Source organism: Girardinichthys multiradiatus, chromosome 2 (genome assembly GCF_021462225.1).
Source record: "Girardinichthys multiradiatus isolate DD_20200921_A chromosome 2, DD_fGirMul_XY1, whole genome shotgun sequence".
NCBI classification, from domain to species: Eukaryota; Metazoa; Chordata; class Actinopteri; order Cyprinodontiformes; family Goodeidae; genus Girardinichthys; species Girardinichthys multiradiatus.
Genome location: NC_061795.1, coordinates 2,233,992 through 2,255,795, shown reverse-complemented (window position 1 = coordinate 2,255,795; position 21,804 = coordinate 2,233,992). Strand labels below are relative to the sequence as shown.

General features: G+C 40.3%; 1 protein-coding gene across 2 annotated transcripts in view; it reads right to left on the bottom strand.

The window, feature by feature from the left end:
• LOC124881880 (AMP deaminase 3-like) overlaps nucleotides 1-21,804 on the bottom strand; it is a 38,245-nt gene that overhangs the window by 4,886 nt on the left and 11,555 nt on the right. For both annotated transcript variants that reach the window (XM_047387752.1, XM_047387763.1), the window contains 7 exons: nucleotides 17,328-17,550; nucleotides 17,044-17,206; nucleotides 15,311-15,476; nucleotides 8,682-8,898; nucleotides 5,158-5,287; nucleotides 4,835-5,029; nucleotides 4,468-4,599 (listed from right to left, as the gene is read on the bottom strand). In XM_047387752.1, the coding sequence (XP_047243708.1) occupies nucleotides 4,468-4,599; nucleotides 4,835-5,029; nucleotides 5,158-5,287; nucleotides 8,682-8,898; nucleotides 15,311-15,476; nucleotides 17,044-17,206; nucleotides 17,328-17,550 (1,226 nt within the window). The remainder of the gene's footprint in view (nucleotides 1-4,467; nucleotides 4,600-4,834; nucleotides 5,030-5,157; nucleotides 5,288-8,681; nucleotides 8,899-15,310; nucleotides 15,477-17,043; nucleotides 17,207-17,327; nucleotides 17,551-21,804) is intronic.

The window sequence follows — 21,804 nt, the reverse complement described above, 5'->3', positions numbered from 1 at the left end:
ACCAATTCTAGTTAACATTTATTTTAATGTTTTTGTACACATCTTTACCAGGGCTGCCAATAGGTGAAAATCAAGGAGTGTCAAAAAGTTGAACAGAGGTGGACTACAAGTTCACCATGACATCTATAAAGAGAGACCTCACCGATATACAGGTCCTTCTCAAAATATTAGCATATTGTGATAAAGTTCATTATTTTCCATAATGTCATGATGAAAATTTAACATTCATATATTTTAGATTCATTGCACACTAACTGAAATATTTCAGGTCTTTTATTGTCTTAATACGGATGATTTTGGCATACAGCTCATGAAAACCCAAAATTCCTATCTCATAAAATTAGCATATTTCATCCGACCAATAAAAGAAAAGTGTTTTTAATACAAAAAACGTCAACCTTCAAATAATCATGTACAGTTATGCACTCAATACTTGGTCAGGAATCCTTTTGTAGAAATGACTGCTTCAATGCGGCGTGGCATGGAGGCAATCAGCCTGTGGCACTGCTGAGGTCTTATGGAGGCCCAGGATGCTTCGATAGCGACCTTTAGCTCATCCAGAGTGTCGGGTCTTGAGTCTCTCAACGTTCTCTTCACAATATCCCACAGATTCTCTATGGGGTTCAGGTCAGGAGAGTTGGCAGGCCAATTGAGCACAGTGATACCATGGTCAGTAAACCATTTACCAGTGGTTTTGGCACTGTGAGCAGGTGCCAGGGCGTGCTGAAAAATGAAATCTTCATCTCCATAAAGCTTTTCAGCAGATGGAAGCATGAAGTGCTCCAAAATCTCCTGATAGCTAGCTGCATTGACCCTGCCCTTGATAAAACACAGTGGACCAACACCAGCAGCTGACACGGCACCCCAGACCATCACTGACTGTGGGTACTTGACACTGGACTTCTGGCATTTTGGCATTTCCTTCTCCCCAGTCTTCCTCCAGACTCTGGCACCTTGATTTCCGAATGACATGCAGAATTTGCTTTCATCCGAAAAAAGTACTTTGGACCACTGAGCAACAGTCCAGTGCTGCTTCTCTGTAGCCCAGGTCAGGCGCTTCTGTCGCTGTTTCTGGTTCAAAAGTGGCTTGACCTGGGGAATGCGGCACCTGTAGCCCATTTCCTGCACACGCCTGTGCACGGTGGCTATGAATGTTTCTACTCCAGACTCAGTCCACTGCTTCCGCAGGTCCCCCAAGGTCTGGAATCGGCCCTTCTCCACAATCTTCCTCAGGGTCCGGTCACCTCTTCTCGTTGTGCAGCGTTTTCTGACACACTTTTTCCTTCCTACAGACTTCCCACTGAGGTGCCTTGATACAGCACTCTGGGAACAGCCTATTCGTTCAGAAATGTCTTTCTGTGTCTTACCCTCTTGCTTGAGGGTGTCAATAGTGGCCTTCTGGACAGCAGTCAGGTCGGCAGTCTTACCCATGATTGGGGTTTTGAGTGATGAACCAGGCTGGGAGTTTTAAAGGCCTCAGGAATCTTTTGCAGGTGTTTAGAGTTAACTCGTTGATTCAGATGATTAGGTTCATAGCTCGTTTAGAGACCCTTTTAATGATATGCTAATTTTGTGAGATAGGAATTTTGGGTTTTCATGAGCTGTATGCCAAAATCATCCGTATTAAGACAATAAAAGGCCTGAAATATTTCAGTTAGTGTGCAATGAATCTAAAATATATGAATGTTAAATTTTCATCATGACATTATGGAAACTAATTAACTTTATCACAATATGCTAATATTTTGAGAGGGACCTGTAACTTACAACTGATGAACGCAAGGGAATCTTTCTTCTCTGGGATCATTAATAAAAACATTATTAATGCTCGTGCCTTGTTTGGCAAAGTCGACAGGTTAAAAAACCCTCCTGTGTGTGCAGCATCTGAACTCCACTCTAAGAAGAACCTGCAATTACTTTGCTAACTTCTTTACAGAGATAAATTCAGAAGACTAGAAGGGTAGTCTGGACATGAATATCAAGTCCATGAGCAAAATGACAAAATGACACAATTCTACCAAATCAACTACAAAAACTTAGAAGTACTTATACGTCAACTAAGCCGTCATGCCGTCTCGAGATTTTTCCCACAGCTTTCTCTAAGAAAGATATTCCTCGTACTCGTACTCGTCGTCTTCCGCTTATCCAGGACCGGGTCGTGGGGGCAGCAGACTCAGCAGAGACGTCCCTCTCCCCAGACACCTCTTCCAGCTCCTTCGGGTGGAGCCCAAGGCGTTCCCAGGCCAGCCGGGAGACATAGTCCCTCCAGCGTGTCCTGGGTCGTCCCCTGGGCCTCCTCCTGGTGGGACGTGCCTGGAACACCTCCCGAGGAAGGCGTCCAGGAGGCATCCGGTATAGATGCCCGAGCCACCTCAACTGGCTCCTCTCGATGTGGAGGAGCAGCGGCTCTACTCCGAGCCCCTCCCGGATGGCCGAGCTCCTCACCCTATCTCTAAGGGAGTGAATGCGTGATGGCCGGATTGGGGAGATCCTTGAAGTACTCCTTCCACCGCCTGATAATGTCCTCAGTCGAGGTCAGCAGCCTCCCACCCCCACTATAAACAGTGTTGGCGAAGCACTTCTTCCCCCTCCTGAGGTAGTCCTTCTCCATAGTCTCACCGAACTCCTCCCAGACCCGAGTTTTTGCCTCTGCCACAGCCCGGGCCGCAGCACGCTTGGCCTCACGGTAGCCGTCATCCGCCTCAGGAGTCCCACAAGCCAACCACAGCTGATAGGATTCCTTCTTCAGCTTGACAGCATTCCTTACTGCCGGTGTCCACCACCGGGTTCTGGGATTGCCGCCTGTGGCCCGGCCGGGTCACGCGAGGAGCAACCCAGCCACCAGGCGCTCTCCGGCGAGTCCCGACCCCAGGCCTGGCTCCAGGGTGGGACCCTGGCTCCGCCTTACCGGGCGACGTCACGTGCTTCGATATTTTAGTCCTCATGAAGGATTCTTGAACCGCTCTTTGTCTGACCCATCACCAAAGATATTCCTGTCATAGCATTATTTAATTCAAATAATAAACTCATCCCTTTGCTAACTGTTTCTTCACTGACCTTAAAAAACAGCAACCACTGTTGAAAAAGAATAATTTGGACAAGTTGATAAAATTACAGGACCATCTCAAATCTTCCATTCATCAGTAAAGTTATTGAAAAATAAATAAATACCTTCTTAATAATAATTTCTGTGCTCACCACAGTACAGAAACTGTCCTTGTCAAGATGTTCAATGACATCTGCATTAATACAGATTGTGGAAGAACTTCAGTGCTGCTATTATTTCACCTCACCGCAGCATTACTATTGTTGATCACGGTATTACTGGAGCAACTGAAGAACTGGGTCGGTTTTTCTGGTACAGCACTTGACTGGTTTAGGTCCTACTTGAAGGACAGTGACTTTTTTTGTGTCAATAGGTAACTTTACATCAGAGTAGATGCCTCCTGGACGCCTCCCTCGGGAGGTGTTCCAGGCTACTGAGTCTGCTGCCCCCGCAACACATTTCTGGATAAAGCGAAAGATGACAATGACGACATCAGAGTTGTACAAAAATCACATATGAGGCTCCCAACATTACATCTTGTGATCCCTCCTATTCAATATCTACACACTCCCCCTAGCTCAGATCATAACAAACAACAAGATAAGCTACCATAACTACGCAGATGACACACAGCTGTACATTACAATGTCCCCAGTTGAGAATGAATCCTTTAATGCGTTGGGTAGAAGCATAAAACAAATCATTGCATGGATGTGCAATAATTTTCTTCAGCTGAATAACAACAAAACTCGAGTAATTATTTTTATATCAAAGGAGGAGCGATCAAGAGCCAGCCTGTCTGCCTGTCAATTTGACAGCTGCAGCTGATCCAGAACACTGCTGCCTGTGTCCTCACTAAAACTAAGAAAGTAGAGCACATTACCCCAGGTCTTACACTTGCTACTTGTTTCTCAGAGAATAGACTTTAAAATACTTTCATTATTTCATAAATGAATTTCTTAGCATCAAAATACACTATATAGTCAGAAGTATTGGGTCACACCACCAAATCATTGAATTCTGGTGTTCCAGTCACTTCCATGGCTGCAGGTGTATAAAGTTTGGTGTGGAGAAACTTGACTGGCTTACACAGAGTCCTGACCTCAACCTTCTTGAACAGGTTTGGGGTGAATTCTGGTTTTCTCATCTATCTATGAACACACTCCTAAACTTTGTGGAAGATGTTTACAGAAAAGTTAATGTTGCTACTGGTGGCAACGGTGGATCCATCAACAATTTGGACCTTATAGATTAACAACAGGATGTTATCAATGTTCCTGTACATGTAAAAGTAGACAGACAAATACTATTGGCTATGTATTGTACATTAAAGATTTGTTGGCATTGCATCAGTCTTCCAGACCACTCAGGTCGTCCGGTCCATGTCTACTTCTTTTTGGGGTATTAGTGCAATTCCTCACCTTGATGAGACGTGCAAAGTACTCTCCATTAATGTAGTTGTCTGTTTTCAGGTAAATCTCTCGCAGCTCGCTGGCTCCCACTGGGTTGTACTTGGAGTTGAACTTGTCAAAGCGGTGGAAGGTTTGTCTTCCCTGTCGGTCACAAGACAGATAGTAAACATTGGGTTCCGTTTACATGATCATGTAACAGAACCTAGCACATAACAGACAGTAGATATAATAAAATTTATACTCCGACACCTTCCTTAACAATCAGAACAATAGCAATTCATCAGTATATACAGTCTTTTTAGCTGAGTACATTAGGTGTGCAATCTGATAAATTAATCCAAGATTACAGCAGTTTTTCAGATGTTTCAACTCTTACAGCATGCACATCCAGTGAATCCACAGTGAGGTCATAGGGATCCATGTTAAGCTTTCTGAAGACTTCTTCGAGAGTCATCTTCTGGTTGCCTTTTTCCAAGACCACGCGGTCCGCCTCTGTCTGGTACGATGTCTTTATGAATTTCAGCAGATGCTTCTGGTTCATGCAGGCAGCAGCGTGTATATGTGTGTCCACCTAAGTTTGATGAAACAGGAAATTGACGTGTGGCCTTATTGGACATGTTGCACTTTATCCACGAGCTGTTGCTCTAGCTGACTTCAAGTGTATAGAAATAGGCCTCAATATCAAAAATGCAAACCAACCTTTCTAACGTTATAAAAATCTCTATGTGCAACGCTTTTTAGCTCCTTCATCTCTGCCATTTCATTCAACATTTCATGAAGGTGGAATTTAGATTCCAAGAAGTTTAGCCGTCTGTGACAGTAAGTTTTCCTGAGAGATGACAAAGAAACAGAGAAACATTTCATGTGTTGTCCGAAATTACATGGTATGAGAATTTACTTTTAATCACTGACATGGTTTACATTTTAGGGCATGCTCAGATCTCAAAAAAGAAAGTTAACAGACTAAAACGTCTCAGAATCTTGTGTCTCAGAGACAAAAGCCGGCTGCATGTAACACAAATACGTCAACCATAAGGAACAGTGGCATAATGTACCACTGCATTCCAGGAGCTTTTGAATTCAAATCATGTACAGTTTTGACTGAATTTAGTCCATTGTCTTTCAGCAAGTATCTTTTCAGAACATTTAATGTAGCATGTAAACGTTGTTGTGAACTGATGTGAATTATTTTGAAAATTAATAAGGTGTAATATTTACCCTATTAGAAATATACAGGGGTTGGACAATGAAACTGAAACACCTGTCATTTTAGTGTGGGAGGTTTCATGGCTAAATTGGACCAGCCTGGTAGCCAGTCTTCATTGATTGCACATTGCACCAGTAAGAGCAGAGTGTGAAGGTTCAATTAGCAGGGTAAGAGCACAGTTTTACTCAAAATATTGAAATTCACACAACATTATGGGTGACATACCAGAGTTCAAAAGAGGACAAATTGTTGGTGCACGTCTTGCTGGCGCATCTGTGACCAAGACAGCAAGTCTTTGTGATGTATCAAGAGCCACGGTATCCAGGGTAATGTCATCATACCACCAAGAAGGACGAACCACATCCAACAGGATTAACTGTGGACGCAAGAGGAAGCTGTCTGAAAGGGATGTTCGGGTGCTAACCCGGATTGTATCCAAAAAACATAAAACCACGGCTGCCCAAATCACGGCAGAATTAAATGTGCACCTCAACTCTCCTGTTTCCACCAGAACTGTCCGTCAGGAGCTCCACAGGGTCAATATACACGGCCGGGCTGCTATAGCCAAGCCTTTGGTCACTCATGCCAATGCCAAACGTCGGTTTCAATCGTGCAAGGAGCGCAAATCTTGGGCTGTGGACAATGTGAAACATGTATTGTTCTCTGATGAGTCCACCTTTACTGTTTTCCCCACATCCAGGAGAGTTACGGTGTGGAGAAGCCCCAAAGAAGCGTACCACCCAGACTGTTGCATGCCCAGAGTGAAGCATGGGGGTGGATCAGTGATGGTTTGGGCTGTCATATCATGGCATTCCCTTGGCCCAATACTTGTGCTAGAAGGGCGCGTCACTGCCAAGGACTACCGAACCATTCTTGAGGACCATGTGCATCCAATGGTTCAAACATTGTATCCTGAAGGCGGTGCTGTGTATCAGGATGACAATGCACCAATACACACAGCAAGACTGGTGACAGATTGGTTTGATGAACATGAAAGTGAAGTTGAACATCTCCCTTGTCCTGCACAGTCACCAGATCTAAATATTATTGAGCCACTTTGGGGTGTTTTGGAGGAGCGAGTCAGGAAACGTTTTCCTCCACCAGTATCACGTAGTGACCTGGCCACTATCCTGCAAGAAGAATGGCTTCAAATCCCTCTGACCACTGTGCAGGACTTGTATATGTCATTCCCAAGATGAATTGATGCTGTATTTGCTGCAAAAGGAGGCCCTACACCATACTAATAAATGATTGTGGTCTAAAACCAGGTGTTTCAGTTTCATTGTCCGACCCCTTTACAGTTCTGTGTAAAAAGCATCTCCCCTTATATATTTATTCTGTTTTGGCTTCCTGTTACAATTTGCTCTTTCACATTACCACATTATGTTAACATCTAAAATTTTAAAATATTTCCAGATAACTGGAGCGAATATGAAACGCCGTTTTCGGATGCTTATTTATTTATGAAGGAAAAAAAAGCTATCAAAACCATGCTGGCCCTATCTGATACTGCTTCCAAACCTAACTAGCAGCAACAATTACCATCAGGCATTTATAATAACATACACTTTTACATATCTGTGGACTATGTTTGGCCCACTCTTCTTTCCAGAATTGTTTTGATTCAGGCACATTGGAGGGCTTTTCTGTATGAATGCCCTGTTTGAGGTCATGCCACAGAAGTGGACTTGCTGGTGTGCTTAAGATCTGTTAACATAGGTCAGAAACTAATTGACAGACAGTATCTGTCAGTTTCTGGTAGAGAGAATAATGATGAGAAATGCTCTGTTAGTCTTACTCTAGTTAAAGCAGGAAGCTCTTTTTGCTGGATTTTCAGATGTTTTAGCCTACTTCATGTTGTCGAACAGGTTCCATTTAGTGAATTTGAACTCAGCATTCCAAAAAATGTGGTTAATCACAGTTAATTCATCATTCAACAAGAGATTTGGGGGCACTTACATTTCACAAAAGGGCAGATTTGTTTGGAGCATTTTTTCCAATAATAAATGAAATCCATATTTATTAACCTGATTTTTTAAAGTTCAATAATAAGTGGACTAAGTTTAGTTCAAAGAACTCAAACATTTAAGTGTGACAAAAAAATCTAATCTCTAAAAGGGCAGATACTGTTTAACTCTATTATAAATATGCATCTAGTTCAATAAAAAATGGTAGCGTATGGATTAACACCTGTTAATGTAAAACAGGAGGGGCTTTTATTTTGCTCAACTGGAGGCGTGTTTGTAATCACAGTTAACATCTGTTGGGCTTTAGAGGCTTTTCTTTTTCAACTTTTAGTTGAAAGATTTGCAAGAATATTAATATTAATATATTAATATAATCAAATCTTTGTTGTCAACTTTAAACAGTAAGTATGTACGCTAGGTACACTATAGACTACCAAATAATATATAGTGAGCGAACGAGAGAGAATTTCTTAATAGTGACTGTAGTTTTCCAGCAAGAGAATAAGTTGTTGGCGAGTTCAGTCATGTGACCATTACAAAGAAGCTACAACAAATACTGTATAAAAAGATTGTTATGAAGCATTAAACAAGCAGCCATCTGAACATCCTTAGCTAATAATTCAAATGTACCCTTTCGCATGAGAATATGTGGATCCATAGGACAGCTTTAGTTCGTGGTTTAATTACCAACTAAGTTTGACCCTGGTAGTTCAAGTATTGTTCATGAGTCTCAAGTCTATTTTTGCATTTGTTTCTGGAACTGACAGTTTTTATCGCATTAAACCAGTTATATATTGTATTGTAAAAATACTATTTTTAAACATGTCCCAATGGTGTTTGAACTGGAAAAAAACAAACATTATTATTAACCGTTTTGTTAACAGTTTTTAGTCCAAAAACAATACCCATTGGTCCCCTGCTTTGCTGATCTGCTAAACAATCATTTATCTGTGCTTCAGATTTCTGAAATTACTCACACTGACTGCTGAGAGGTAAGTCCTTCCCTGATTTCACTTTTGTGGAATATATTAAAGTATTTGTGTACTCACGTTGGTCCATCAGCAATCATTGCAAGTACGTGGCTCAGATCAAAAGTGAAGGTCTCAAGGTCAGGGTAGGGGAGGCTAAGGGGTTGCTCTTGCTTCAGGGCCTCAGCATGGGCATAAACATGAACTATGCCATCCTTCATCTTCAACTCATAGTTCAGATTCTCAGGAATACCCTCCATGGAGTATGGGTCCTCTTCTTCAGGGTAAGGCAAGATGTCTGCACATATTTAAAGTAGATAAGCAAAACAGGATATAAAACTTTGAATTCGATCTGAGGGACATAAATTAAAAGAGATATCTTGGACTAAAAGCTATCAGATAAAAGCACAGACACCGTTTTTCTGTGACACAGTCAGGGTAAAGAGAAAGGATTTTCTCTCTGTTCTACATTTTCCTATCAGTATTGAACAAAAAGACCAGGGCCTGTATTCACAAAGATCCTCAGAGTCCTATCAGAGAGCTCCTATCTTAGCCTAAAACCTCCCGGCAAGGTCTCTTAGCTTCAGAGTGATTCAGCTCTCTGCTGAGAGCGACTCTCAGCCAGTAGACGACAGAGATTCCTATCTTAGTGAGGAGGTGTGGTTGACCCCGTTGCTAGGTGTGATGCTGTCTTCTGAGAGCTGTGATTGGTTATCAAAAGAAACAACAAAAAAACAGGTGCGCTCCTAGTAATCAATGGAGAAAATTAACCGATGATAGCATTTAGACTGGATTCAGAAATATGTAAATCATGATGATAAAACTTGGCAAGATGAAATGAATTGTCACACCGCATCGTAATGGTTGAACGTAGCTTCTTTACATGCTCATTATTTTTGTTTTGCTTATTATGTTCACTCGCCATGCTGGTGATTTTCATACTGCATCTATTTCATATAAATTCATTTAATATTAAAATTCAGCATTTTACTGTGATCTCCTTCTTGTATAATGAGGTTTACTTTGGTAAAATGACCAAAACCAAACGGGGAAAAAAGGGTGAAGAAAACAGAACTGAACAGAGGAGCAGAGCCTGCTAGTGGAGGGGAACGGAGGAGTGTTGAAAGGTACATTTGTTCCTGGGATCACGGGGAGAACAAACAGACATTCCTGAACAGATCAATGCGTCGTTCCCTCCGCTTTCAGCACCAGCCTGGAAGTTGAGCAGTTCTGGTTCCTGCTGCATTCAGAATCTAGAGAGGAGATAGCAGCAAACCAGAGAACTTCTCCACAGACAGGGAGCGTTGGAGATGACCATTTAGGCTGAGGCTGCTGACATCATCATGAACAATACAGCAGATACTGATTCACCTCGTTTACATCTTCCTTCTGTATACATAGTGCTTAGATTATTGTACTGTATCTTGTCTAGAGTGTATATTTTTTTTTTCTGAGTTTTTCTAATTTTTTCCAAATGTATTTCTTAAAGCATTTTACATTCGGTAAATATTGAAATAATTCTGTACTATATTGTTTGTAATTTTGTTCACTTTTTATTGGTTAAAATTGGTTATTTATTATTGTTTTTATTATTTATTTATCATTCCTAATATTACCTTACTAGAGGTGCACCTTTAATCTGTCCTGCCGCTGAAACTATGTAATTTCCCCCTAGGGAGATGAAAAAGTTTATCTTATATCTATATTAATAAATATGTGATTGTTTATGTGCTCATTACTCGACCATTAAGGGGGTCGATCCCTGGGCGATCGAGCCGGTAGCATTTTATTAATTGACAGTTATTCATTGTTTAGAGAATATCTCTCCTTTTTCTCTGTCTTTCCGCCATCTTGCCTGCTTAACACACTCTTAAGCTCACTAAACACCTCATCACTATTCTTAACATTTCCTCAGGTTAGGAGCTCTCTTAAGGCCTCAAATAATTCATGAATAATTTTGATCTTACAGAGGGAAAAATTCTAAAAACAAATCATAAAATTCAAGAAATTCCAAGATTTTTCTTAGAATGACGTCACTAGGAGCTACTTTTAGTCTTAGACTTCTTTGTGAATACAGGTCCTGGTCTTTATCAGATTCAAATCTAAGTTTAGGTTTAATAAAAGACACAGTTACAATTTATTAATCAAATCAAAATGGAAAAGCAAAGTTTTGTTTGATAAATGAAATACCATGAATATTTGTATAATAACTGTTAACTTGTGAAGTCATTTTCTAAATGGCTCAGAGGAGGAACTTTTTACCCACCGTTCTTTAAAATGCTGTTCCAGCTCATTGAGGTTATTTTCTGCACAGCCCTCTTAAGGTCCAGCCATATAATTTCATTTGGTTGGACTTTGACTGGGTCATTGTGACACCATGATTCTTTTCTTTTTAAGCAATTCTGCTTTAGATTTACTGCAGTGTTTCAGATCATTGTCCTGTTGTATAACCGAGTTTGGGCCAAACTTCAGCTGTCAGACAGATGGCTTCACATTTGACTTTTAATACTCTACTTCAATACTCTAGAATAGTTCATGGTTGACTCAGTGACTGCAAAGTACCATACGTAATAATACGTAATAATTGCTATGAGGTATTTGGAGTAATTAATTAAATTAATTAATTCATTTGGCTTTTTACCCAACATTGCTCTATGCATCAATGACCAAATATCTCTGCTTGCATTTCAGGCGTTCATAGCACATTATCCCAGAAGTCTTATACAGGTCCTTCTCAAAACATTAGCATATTGTGATAAAGTTCATTATTTTCCATAATGTCATGATGAAAATTTAACATTAATATATTTTAGATTCATTGCACACTAACTGAAATATTTCAGGTCTTTTATTGTCTTAATACGGATGATTTTGGCATACAGCTCATGAAAACCCAAAATTCCTATCTCACAAAATTAGCATATCATTAAAAGGGTCTCTAAACGAGCTATGAACCTAATCATCTGAATCAACGAGTTAACTCTAAACACCTGCAAAAGATTCCTGAGGCCTTTAAAACTCCCAGCCTGGTTCATCACTCAAAACCCCAATCATGGGTAAGACTGCCGACCTGACTGCTGTCCAGAAGGCCACTATTGACACCCTCAAGCAAGAGGGTAAGACACAGAAAGACATTTCTGAACGAATAGGCTGTTCCCAGAGTGCTGTATCAAGGCACCTCAGTGGGAAGTTTGTGGGAAGGAAAAAGTGTGGCAGAAAACGCTGCACAACGAGAAGAGGTGACCGGACCCTGAGGAAGATTGTGGAGAAGGGCCGATTCCAGACCTTGGGGGACCTGCGGAAGCAGTGGACTGAGTCTGGAGTAGAAACATCCAGAGCCACCGTGCACAGGCGTGTGCAGGAAATGGGCTACAGGTGCCGCATTCCCCAGACCTGGGCTACAGAGAAGCAGCACTGGACTGTTGCTCAGTGGTCCAAAGAACTTTTTTCGGATGAAAGCAAATTCTGCATGTCATTCGGAAATCAAGGTGCCAGAGTCTGGAGGAAGACTGGGGAGAAGGAAATGCCAAAATGCCAGAAGTCCAGTGTCAAGTACCCACAGTCAGTGATGGTCTGGGGTGCCGTGTCAGCTGCTGGTGTTGGTCCACTGTGTTTTATCAAGGGCAGGGTCAATGCAGCTAGCTATCAGGAGATTTTGGAGCACTTCATGCTTCCATCTGCTGAAAAGCTTTATGGAGATGAAGATTTCATTTTTCAGCACGACCTGGCACCTGCACACAGTGCCAAAACCACTGGTAAATGGTTTACTGACCATGGTATCACTGTGCTCAATTGGCCTGCCAACTCTCCTGACCTGAACCCCATAGAGAATCTGTGGGATATTGTGAAGAAAACGTTGAGAGACTCAAGACCCAACACTCTGGATGAGCTAAAGGCCGCTATCGAAGCATCCTGGGCCTCCATAAGACCTCAGCAGTGCCACAGGCTGATTGCCTCCATGCCACGCCGCATTGAAGCAGTCATTTCTACAAAAGGATTCCTGACCAAGTATTGAGTGCATAACTGTACATGATTATTTGAAGGTTGACGTTTTTTGTATTAAAAACACTTTTCTTTTATTGGTCGGATGAAATATGCTAATTTTGTGAGATAGGAATTTTGGGTTTTCATGAGCTGTATGCCAAAATCATCCGTATTAAGACAATAAAAGACCTGAAATATTTCAGTTAATGTGCAATGAATCTAAAATATATGAATGTTAAATTTTCATCATGACATTATGGAAAATAATGAACTTTATCACAATATGCTAATTTTTTGAGAAGGACCTGTATTGTTCATTGAGGTGCAGCTTTGCAGGATGATTACTTTTGTTGACTCTTGCAACCAAGCCATATTTCCACTAAATATATACCACTTTTCTAATTATACAACTACCCAAAGCACTACAGCTACCTAAACTGACATTCACCCAGTGACACTCACTAACACACACACATTCCCAACTTACAGTGATGTGCCTTGCATATCAACAGGTGACACGAGGAAGCTGGAACTGAACCCACAACGTTTGGATTGCAAGATAACTACATTTTCTACTGAGGCACAGTCGCCCCAATGAAATGAAAATGAAGTTCTAAGCAAAGTCTAAGATGGGTTCCTTGCAGTTTTCTTGATCATTGCACCATCTGACCATGGGTTGAACCTGCTGGGACGTTCACTTCTCTGAAGATTGTCTAATATCTTACTGTTTTCCACTAAATAATCTCTCTCACTGGAAAATGTTAAGGCCTTGAATGTTTTTAGCATTCGCTTAATAAATCTTCCCTGAATGATGGGCATTAACAATTCCACCTCCATATTTATTGCTGATGTATTTCTGCCTTGACATTGTTTTAACCAAGACCTGTTGGCTCCAGACTAGCAAACTGTCAAAATCTTTGCATTTTATGACAGTGTGGAATATGTTTTACACTTCAGGTTAGATCAACAAAATTTTAGAATCTAGCAACAATCATTCGCATTCTTCTGTCCTGATATCTAACACCATAGATTTAAGAGACAATCCATTTCAATACCTGACTGTACCTGTCTAAAGTTGGTCAGCAAAATATAAGTTCTTGGGGTTTAGCAAGGTAGAGGATTCCCTTTTGTTTTAGTTTTTTATACAAATATATCATCTAATTTTCTCTGCACTGACAAGGTACAAACATGAAAAAGAATATGCATACAAAATAAGGTCATCACACTATTGTTCCTGTCTGAGCAATCTAACTTACAAGGCATTTCAGCTTTTATTTTTCACTCTTAGCTGTCAGGTCCGATTGTAATGGTTGTCTTGCATTGCAAGTCACTTAGCTTTTCATACGTTTTCAATATTCGGTCGCATTTTTGTAGGAAGTGTAGGAAAAGCTATCAGGAATTGCAGAACATATTTATGAACAATATATTGCCAAAGTGTTTGTTCATCTGTCCTCACACACATCTGAACTTGAGAGAGATCCCATTATTAATTTATAGGGTTTAATATGATGTCAGCTCACCGTTTGCAGCTAGAACAGCTTCAGCTTCAGCTGTTCTGGGATGACTTTTGGGGTGTGTATGTGTGGCAATTTATTATCTGTCTTCCAAGAGCACAATTTTGAGGAGAAGGACTGGCTCTCATTTTCCACTATTGTTTATCTCAGTGGTGTTCTATTTGGTCAGGACATCGACCAAATTCCTCCACACCAAACTTGGTGATCCACTGCTTTATGGACCTTGTCTTGTACATTGGTGGCCATGGGGATGGCCACCTACAACTGTCCTCACTGCTCTAGAGTCCAATGACAGCTAGCTTTACACCACTGCATCTATTGATTTTCCATTGCATTAGGTGAAATAAGGTTTGGATGCAGCTGTTTAGCCATAAAAACCCATTCCATGAAGCTTTCTACGCATGACGTTTAGCAATGAACTTTATAGAAATTTGGCAACCTCTGCATCCAGTGACTCCGCTTTGATTTTACATGCTATACCACTTTATAGTTGAGTTGCTGTTTTTCCCAATGGCTTCAATTTTGTTATAATACTACTAACAGTTGACTGTGGAGTATTTAGTAGCGAGGAAATATCCCAACTGCACTTCTTGCTCAGGTGGCATCCAATCGAAGTAACATGCTAGAATTCACTAAGCTCATTCTTGCATAAATGTTTGCAGAAGCAATCTGTATGCTTAGGTGCATGTTTTATGCCTGTGTCCATGGAAGTGATTGGAAAAAAATTGAACACAATTTTGATGGGTGAATGAAGGCATTTGTGCTACATTCTGTATTCATGTCTATGTAAAATTATTCAACCTGGAATAGCCTGACTGGCCTTTTGTCAAACACACACTTCACATTGACCCTGTTACACACAGAGACAGGCTTAGAAATAGCAGTGACGAATATCATTTTGCATTTTGTCTTTTATACAATACTTAGCCAAACACAAACTTCAACTGAGCTTGGAAGAACAACAAATGCAAAGTATGTGCTTTAAATGCATTCATTTTGCTGATATTTTGTCAGTGCTTTAGTTGTATGCATTGCATTTAAGAAAGAATCATGTTATTGTCACAATCTTACCACTAGCATCTGTGAGAATTGGAGTATGACCCATAAGCTGCAGAGTCACACATATTTAGGTTGAGTATATGTACTGCATACTTAGAAAGATTAACATTATAGGCTGATTGTTTTTCAGTGAGGTTAAACATTTTTTTGTACCTGGCAGGACCTCATCTTCCTCGGTCCACTTCAAGTTCTCTCCATTGCGAAGGAACTGGGCAACCGTTCTTGGGAAGTGGTGGTATGCCAGCCTGGAGTATTTCTCTCGGATGGTCAGGGCCTTAAAGAGACTCTTGGCTGCTTGTTCATAATCCTCAACTGTGATCTGGAAACATTAGACACACTTTTTTTACATCTTAGAAACCAACACTCTATAATAAGACTAAGATGAGACTAATAGTACCAAAGGTTTCAGTCTATGCCTTCTTTCTTCAGCATAGAAAAACATAATCCCTTGATAAATGCTGACAGCACAGTTTGTTGGAGTACTCTGCTCTTGAACAAAGAAGACTGAAAACAACTTTCTTCTATTTTCCTTGCATTTGTGTCCACAGATTGACACATCTGGTGACAATGTATAAAAATCCTTAAAATAGAGATATGTTTTACTGCAGCAACATAATATTACACTGAGAAATTTAGAAAAAAAAAAAAGCCTTTACTAGGAGTACATGTAATTATTGATTATTAGCACCACCACTGCCAAATACTTTGTTTAAAGTACCCCTGTTTTCCCAATAGGACAAGAGTCTTCCTCTATGACATCTCAGAGTCAAAGCATGCAGATAGAGGGATCTCTGTAGAACTTCCAGAGTCCACTCTTTTGCTCTCTTCTCAACAGTTTCTCAACTGGCTCCCTGTTTTTAGAGCGTAGAATTTAAACTCTTGTGGATGGTGTTGGGCCTAAATACACGTTACAGCTGCTGCTCAGATTTGAACCATATGAACCCCTCAGGTCATAAGAGATCTGTTCACTCTGTGTTTCCAGGAACAGAACTAAACAAGCTGAGGCTCCATTTAGTTTCTATGCTCCCCAGCTTTGGATCAAACTCTCTGAAAACATTTGATTAAATCAGGACTTAAAGCATTATGGTTTGCTGCAGTTTTTCCATAAAAGTGGAATATTGCTTTATTAGTTTGTTTTTATCATGTGTCAGCTTTATAATTGTTTAAATTTGCATTTATGCAACTTTCTTTGTTATACAACTCATGCTCATAAATGTTCTTTTGTTGTTTTTCTGTAATGCACTTTAAATTAGTCTTTGTATGAATGGTGTTATACAAATACAAAGAATCTATAATGTTAAGTTTCCTTGGGCCTTTGGCAGAAAAACTGGCACACAGCCTCAAAAATCCTAAATTATACTCCGCAATGAGCACGATGTGTTTTTCTATATATTAACTATCCTAAACCCCCCTGGAGAATTTATAGCAGAAAAGTTACATTTTAGTCCATATGCTTTGAATGGAACTAAAGCATATGGTTCCATTCAATACCCCAGTAAAGTTTTATCAAATTCTTACGATTGTGATGGTTGTAATTGGCTTTTTTTTTTAAATCATCACTTCCAAACAATTGGATTATTTTTGACCTACCGTAGCATCCTGTTTAAGATAATCATGGGTCCTTGTCTGACCTAGTGGTGAGTGGTTTAAAGGAATGAGCCTCCGTGTCATACTGTACTTTTACCTCAGGATACAGAAAGTGCCTTGATTCTCTGATCAACTTAAAAAGTGAAGTGTGGATGTTTGAAAGGAAATTGTTCCTTAGCTTCTTTCCCAGCAATGACAATTTTTCAGTCATGTTGTTTCTGGTTTGAATCTTTACTTATTATAGTACCTTTTTCAATACAGCACTGTGTCTATACTATGCATAATTAAGTAGTACACACCCCTGCACAATAATCCCCACTGATGGTAACTCTCTGGTATTCTGGGAAGGTCTGTGAGGGAAACGTTTCGGTCCCTCCTGGGGTGGGCAATGGAGTTGTCCTCCAGTCATCAGAAAACTGGAAAGATATGGACTGTGAGCGCTTCAACAAAAAGGTCTTCTTCCTGAAACAAAGCAATGATTCACATGACACTCCTGACAAGATTGGGGCTCACAACTAAATTCATAAAACTGGATGTGGACATGGATGAATTAAAGGTTTCCAAAAACTGATCCATGGTGTACCTTTTCACTGATTCCTGAGAGTGCTGCTCAGCCAGCTCCTTTTGCATCTCTCTCTCCCTGTTTTCACGCAGGCCGATAGGACAGTCCTCTGGCACACTGAACAGAGCAATGGCATCCTTGGTGTCTTCCTCTTTCAGGGCAGAGGCATATACCTTCTCTGCCATCAGCCGGACCTTCTCATCTGCCGCGCTCAAAGAAATCTTTGGGAAAAGCCGGGCTATTTCTGGAAAAAGGTTAGTATTTTAGTGAATATCTTTTTTTCTTTTTTTTTAGATGACAAAAGTTGGATTAAGGTCTCTTCGATTCATGCCAGAATACATCATTCGTATTCAAATAAGAGGTAAGAACTGGTTATGCTTAATTAGTTATGCCTAAATAAATAATTATTTCTTTAAAAGATCTCACTTATTGAAATATTGAAAACTTATATTTTTTAGTTTTCTATTTATCTGAGCAAGTAGCCAACATGCCACACTTCATCCACTAAATGTGATGAAGTGTGGGATCTAAGACAAATTAACATAATCTCATAGACGGTAGTAAACACGGATATTACAAACATAAACACAAGACACATGAATATTGGGGTTGGGGTTTGGTGACTGTTTTGCAGAGCTTTAACTGAACTCAGGTTTGTAAACAAGTTCCAATTGGCTGGCTCATATTTCTATGCTCGTTAAACCTACTGCCAATGTGCCGGCCAGGTTACAGTCAACACATTTTATCTCCATGGTCAGTGTCCCAGGCCCACTGTGTCCTCTCAGTTTGTTGGAGAGCAAGAGGGGTGACCAAACAGATCTGCACATCTTTTCATTCCATCTTAAATTACATTTAAGTGAGTGTGTAAAATAAAGGCCATGTTTAAGGTTGGTGATGCATTTGCGTCAAAAACAAAAGAGAATGTGCAAATCTTTTAATCTTGACCGCGTCTTCAGGCTGAAATGTTTGCCCATTCTTCTTTTAAAATTGCTCCAGCTCTAGTCAGATTGGATGGAAAGCGTTTGCAAACAGTAGTTTTCTAGTCTTCGACATATTTTGAATTAGATTTAGTTCTGGACTTTAACTGCCCTGGATTATTATGCACCCTGGACTGGCGACCTGTCCAGGGTGTACCCCGCCTCTCGCCCATGGACTGCTGGAGATAGGCACCAGCTTCTCTGTGACCCACTATGGAATAAGTGGTAGAAAATGACTGACAAACTGACTGACTGACTGACTTTAACTAAGCAGTTCTAAGACATAAATGTGCTTTGATCTGATGTCATTGTCCTACTGGAAGGTGAAGCTTTGACCCAGTGTCAACTTTGAAAAGCTTTTCCTCCAGGACTGTATTTAAGTCCATCCATTTTCCCATCAGCAGCTCTGGCTAACATTACTATCCCAACTGAAGACAAGCAACCTCACAGCATAATGCTGCCACCACCTTGTTTTACTGTGGGGGAGATGTGTTTGGAATGAAGTGCAGTGTTAGTTTTCTGCCACACAGTGTTTCGTATGTTTTTAGTCTCAACTGACCATAGCACCTTCTTCCACATATTTGCTGTGTTCTCTACATTGGCTTTTGGCAAACTGAAAATGGGACTTCTTAGAGATAGAATGTTTTTAGCGGTATCAGAATATAGGGAGCTAAATGCATGCAAATGCATGCCACGATAAATATTTTTTTAATTCAGCAAACATGCAAACCATGCATCATTTTTCTTTCCCAATTATTTACTGCTTTGTGTTGGGCAATCACATAAAATTCCTGAGTTATCAGAAATATTAGCTTCATCTAAACCTTCAACTTGTATGTTAGACCCAATCCCAACCAAATTATTTAAGGAAGTGTTCCCTCTGATTACCAGCCCCATTTTAGATATGATTAATCTATCCTTAGTAAATTGATATGCATCACAGGCTTTTAAGGTAGCTGTAATTAAACCTTTACTTAAGAAACCTTCGCTTGATCGAGATGGCTTGAAAAATTACAGACCTATATCCAATCTTCCATTCTTATCTAAAATTCTTGAGAAAATTGTTGCTAATCAAATGTGTGAACATTTATACAGCAATGACCTGTTTGAAGAGTTTCAGTCAGGCTTCAGAGCTCATCATAGCACTGAAACAGCTCTGCTGAAAGTCACTAATGATATTCTTATGGCCTCAGATAATAGACTTGTGTCTGTTCTGGTTCTGTTAGATCTCAGTGCTGCATTTGATCCAGTCGATCCCAATATTCTCTTAGAAAGGCTGGAATATGCTGTAGGGATCAGGGGAACAGCGCTAGGCTGGTTTAAATCTTATTTATTTGACAGATTCCAGTTTGTTCATGTAAATGATAAATCATCTTTAAACTCCAGGGTTAATTGTGGAGTACCACAGGGTTCTCTTTACTATATATATGCTTCCAATAGGTCAAATTATCAGGCAGCATAGGATACATTTTCACTGTTACGCTGATGATACTCAGCTTTACTTATCCATAAATCCTGATGAGCCCAACCAGTTAGATAGACTACAAGCATGTCTTGAAGATATAAAAACTTGGATGACTTTAAGGTTTCTGCTTCTAAATTCAGACAAGACAGAAGTTGTCGTCTTTGGACCGGAGTCTTTGAAAAAGAAACTGCTTAGTCAATCACTTTACCTGGATGGCATTAAATTGACCTCCGGTAATAAAGTAAAAAACGTTGGTGTTATTTTTGATTAGGACATGTCATTTAAATTCCATATTAAACAGGTTTCTAGGATTTCCTTCTTTCATCTCCAGAACATTGCCAAAATTAGAAATATCCTGTCCAGGAGTGACGCTGAAAAACTAGTCCATGCATTTGTTACTTCAAGGCTGGACTATTGTAATTCTTTACTATCAGGATGTCCACAAAATGCAGTTAAAAGCCTTCAGCTGATTCAAAATGCTGCAGCAAGAGTTCTGATGAAAATTAAAAAGAGAGATCATATTTCTCCTATTTTAGCTTCCCTTCATTGGCTCCCTGTTAAATCCAGAATATAATTTAGAATTCTCCTCCTCACATATAAAGCCCTTAATGATCTAGCTCCATCATACATCAGAGATCTGATTGGTCCACATGTTCCTAACAGAGCACTTCGTTCTCAGACTGCAGGTTTACTGGTGGTTTCTAGAGTCTCTAGAAGTAGAATGGGAGGCAGATCCTTTAGTTATCAGGCTCCTCTCCTGTGGAACCAGCTCCCAGTTTTAGTCCGTGAGGCAGACACCCTGTCTACTTTTAAGGCTAGGCTTAAAACTTTCCTTTTTGATAAAGCTTATAGTTAGAGTGGCTTAGGTTATCCTGAGCTATCTCTGTAGTTATGCTGCTATAGGCTTAGGCTGCTGGAGGACACAATGACCACTTTCACCCTCTTCGCTACATTCTCATACTACTCTCCAATTTTGCATTATTTGCTGTTATTTCAGTTTTTAACTTTATGTTCTCTCTTTTCTCTTCCTAGAAGCTACACCTGGCCTGACTCTGTGTCTGCCTGTGACACCTTTCTGGAGAGTGGCATCATCCGAGCTTCTGCTGGCAACAACTTAATGCTCAACCTCTACAGGTGATCCACATGGCCCTGTCTTTCAGTGTTTAACCCTTTCTCTCTCCTAGACATGGCTACTGACTGAGCTTCTACTGTGACTAACTCTATGTGCTCTCTTTCAGACTCTAATCTTGAAAACTGGCTCAGAGTTTATCTGTTCTTTCTTTCTAGGTGAAACAACTAAAGGAGCTACTTCCATTAACATTTACTTTTCCTTCCCATAGAAAGTACTCCTGGATCAGTGCTTCTGTCTTCTTTTTGTGTCTCTGCTCTGTTCTTGTAAACCCCTAGTCGGTCGTGGCAGATGGCCGCTCATACTGAGCCTGGTTCTGCTGGAGGTTTATTCCTGTTAAAAGGGAGTTTTTCCTCTCCACTGTCGCTACATGCATGCTCAGTATGAGGGATTGCTGCAAAGTCAACGCCAGTGACTGTCCACTGTCTCTACATGCTCATCCAGGAGAAGGGAATGCTGCAAGTCACTGACTGGATGCAATCTGCTGGGTTTCCTTACATAGAAAAACATTTTATCCAATTTGAATAAATAACTGAATCTGACTGAACTGTTCAATGGTTAGGATTAATTGGAATGTATGAACCTGAATTTTGTGAAGTGCCTTGAGACGACATGTGTTGTGAATGGGCGCTATATAAATAAAACTGAATTGAATTGAAAATCCCAGTGAAATACTTTAAGGTTTGTGGTTGTAACTTGGAAAACAGAACTTTTACTAGCTCATGGAAGATTAATTTGAGTCCATTCTTTGGACTGCAGTATGTTACCCAAGATTTAATAATAAAACACTGTGGTTTATTTAGGCTGACCTGGATCTCTTTTGCATCCATGGCATGAGGCCTGGTGCTATATTTACCTCGAGGTTCTGTGAATTTGTATTTTGATCAGCTCAGAAGAACAACAGCAGGGTTTTTTTAGGTAGCCCAG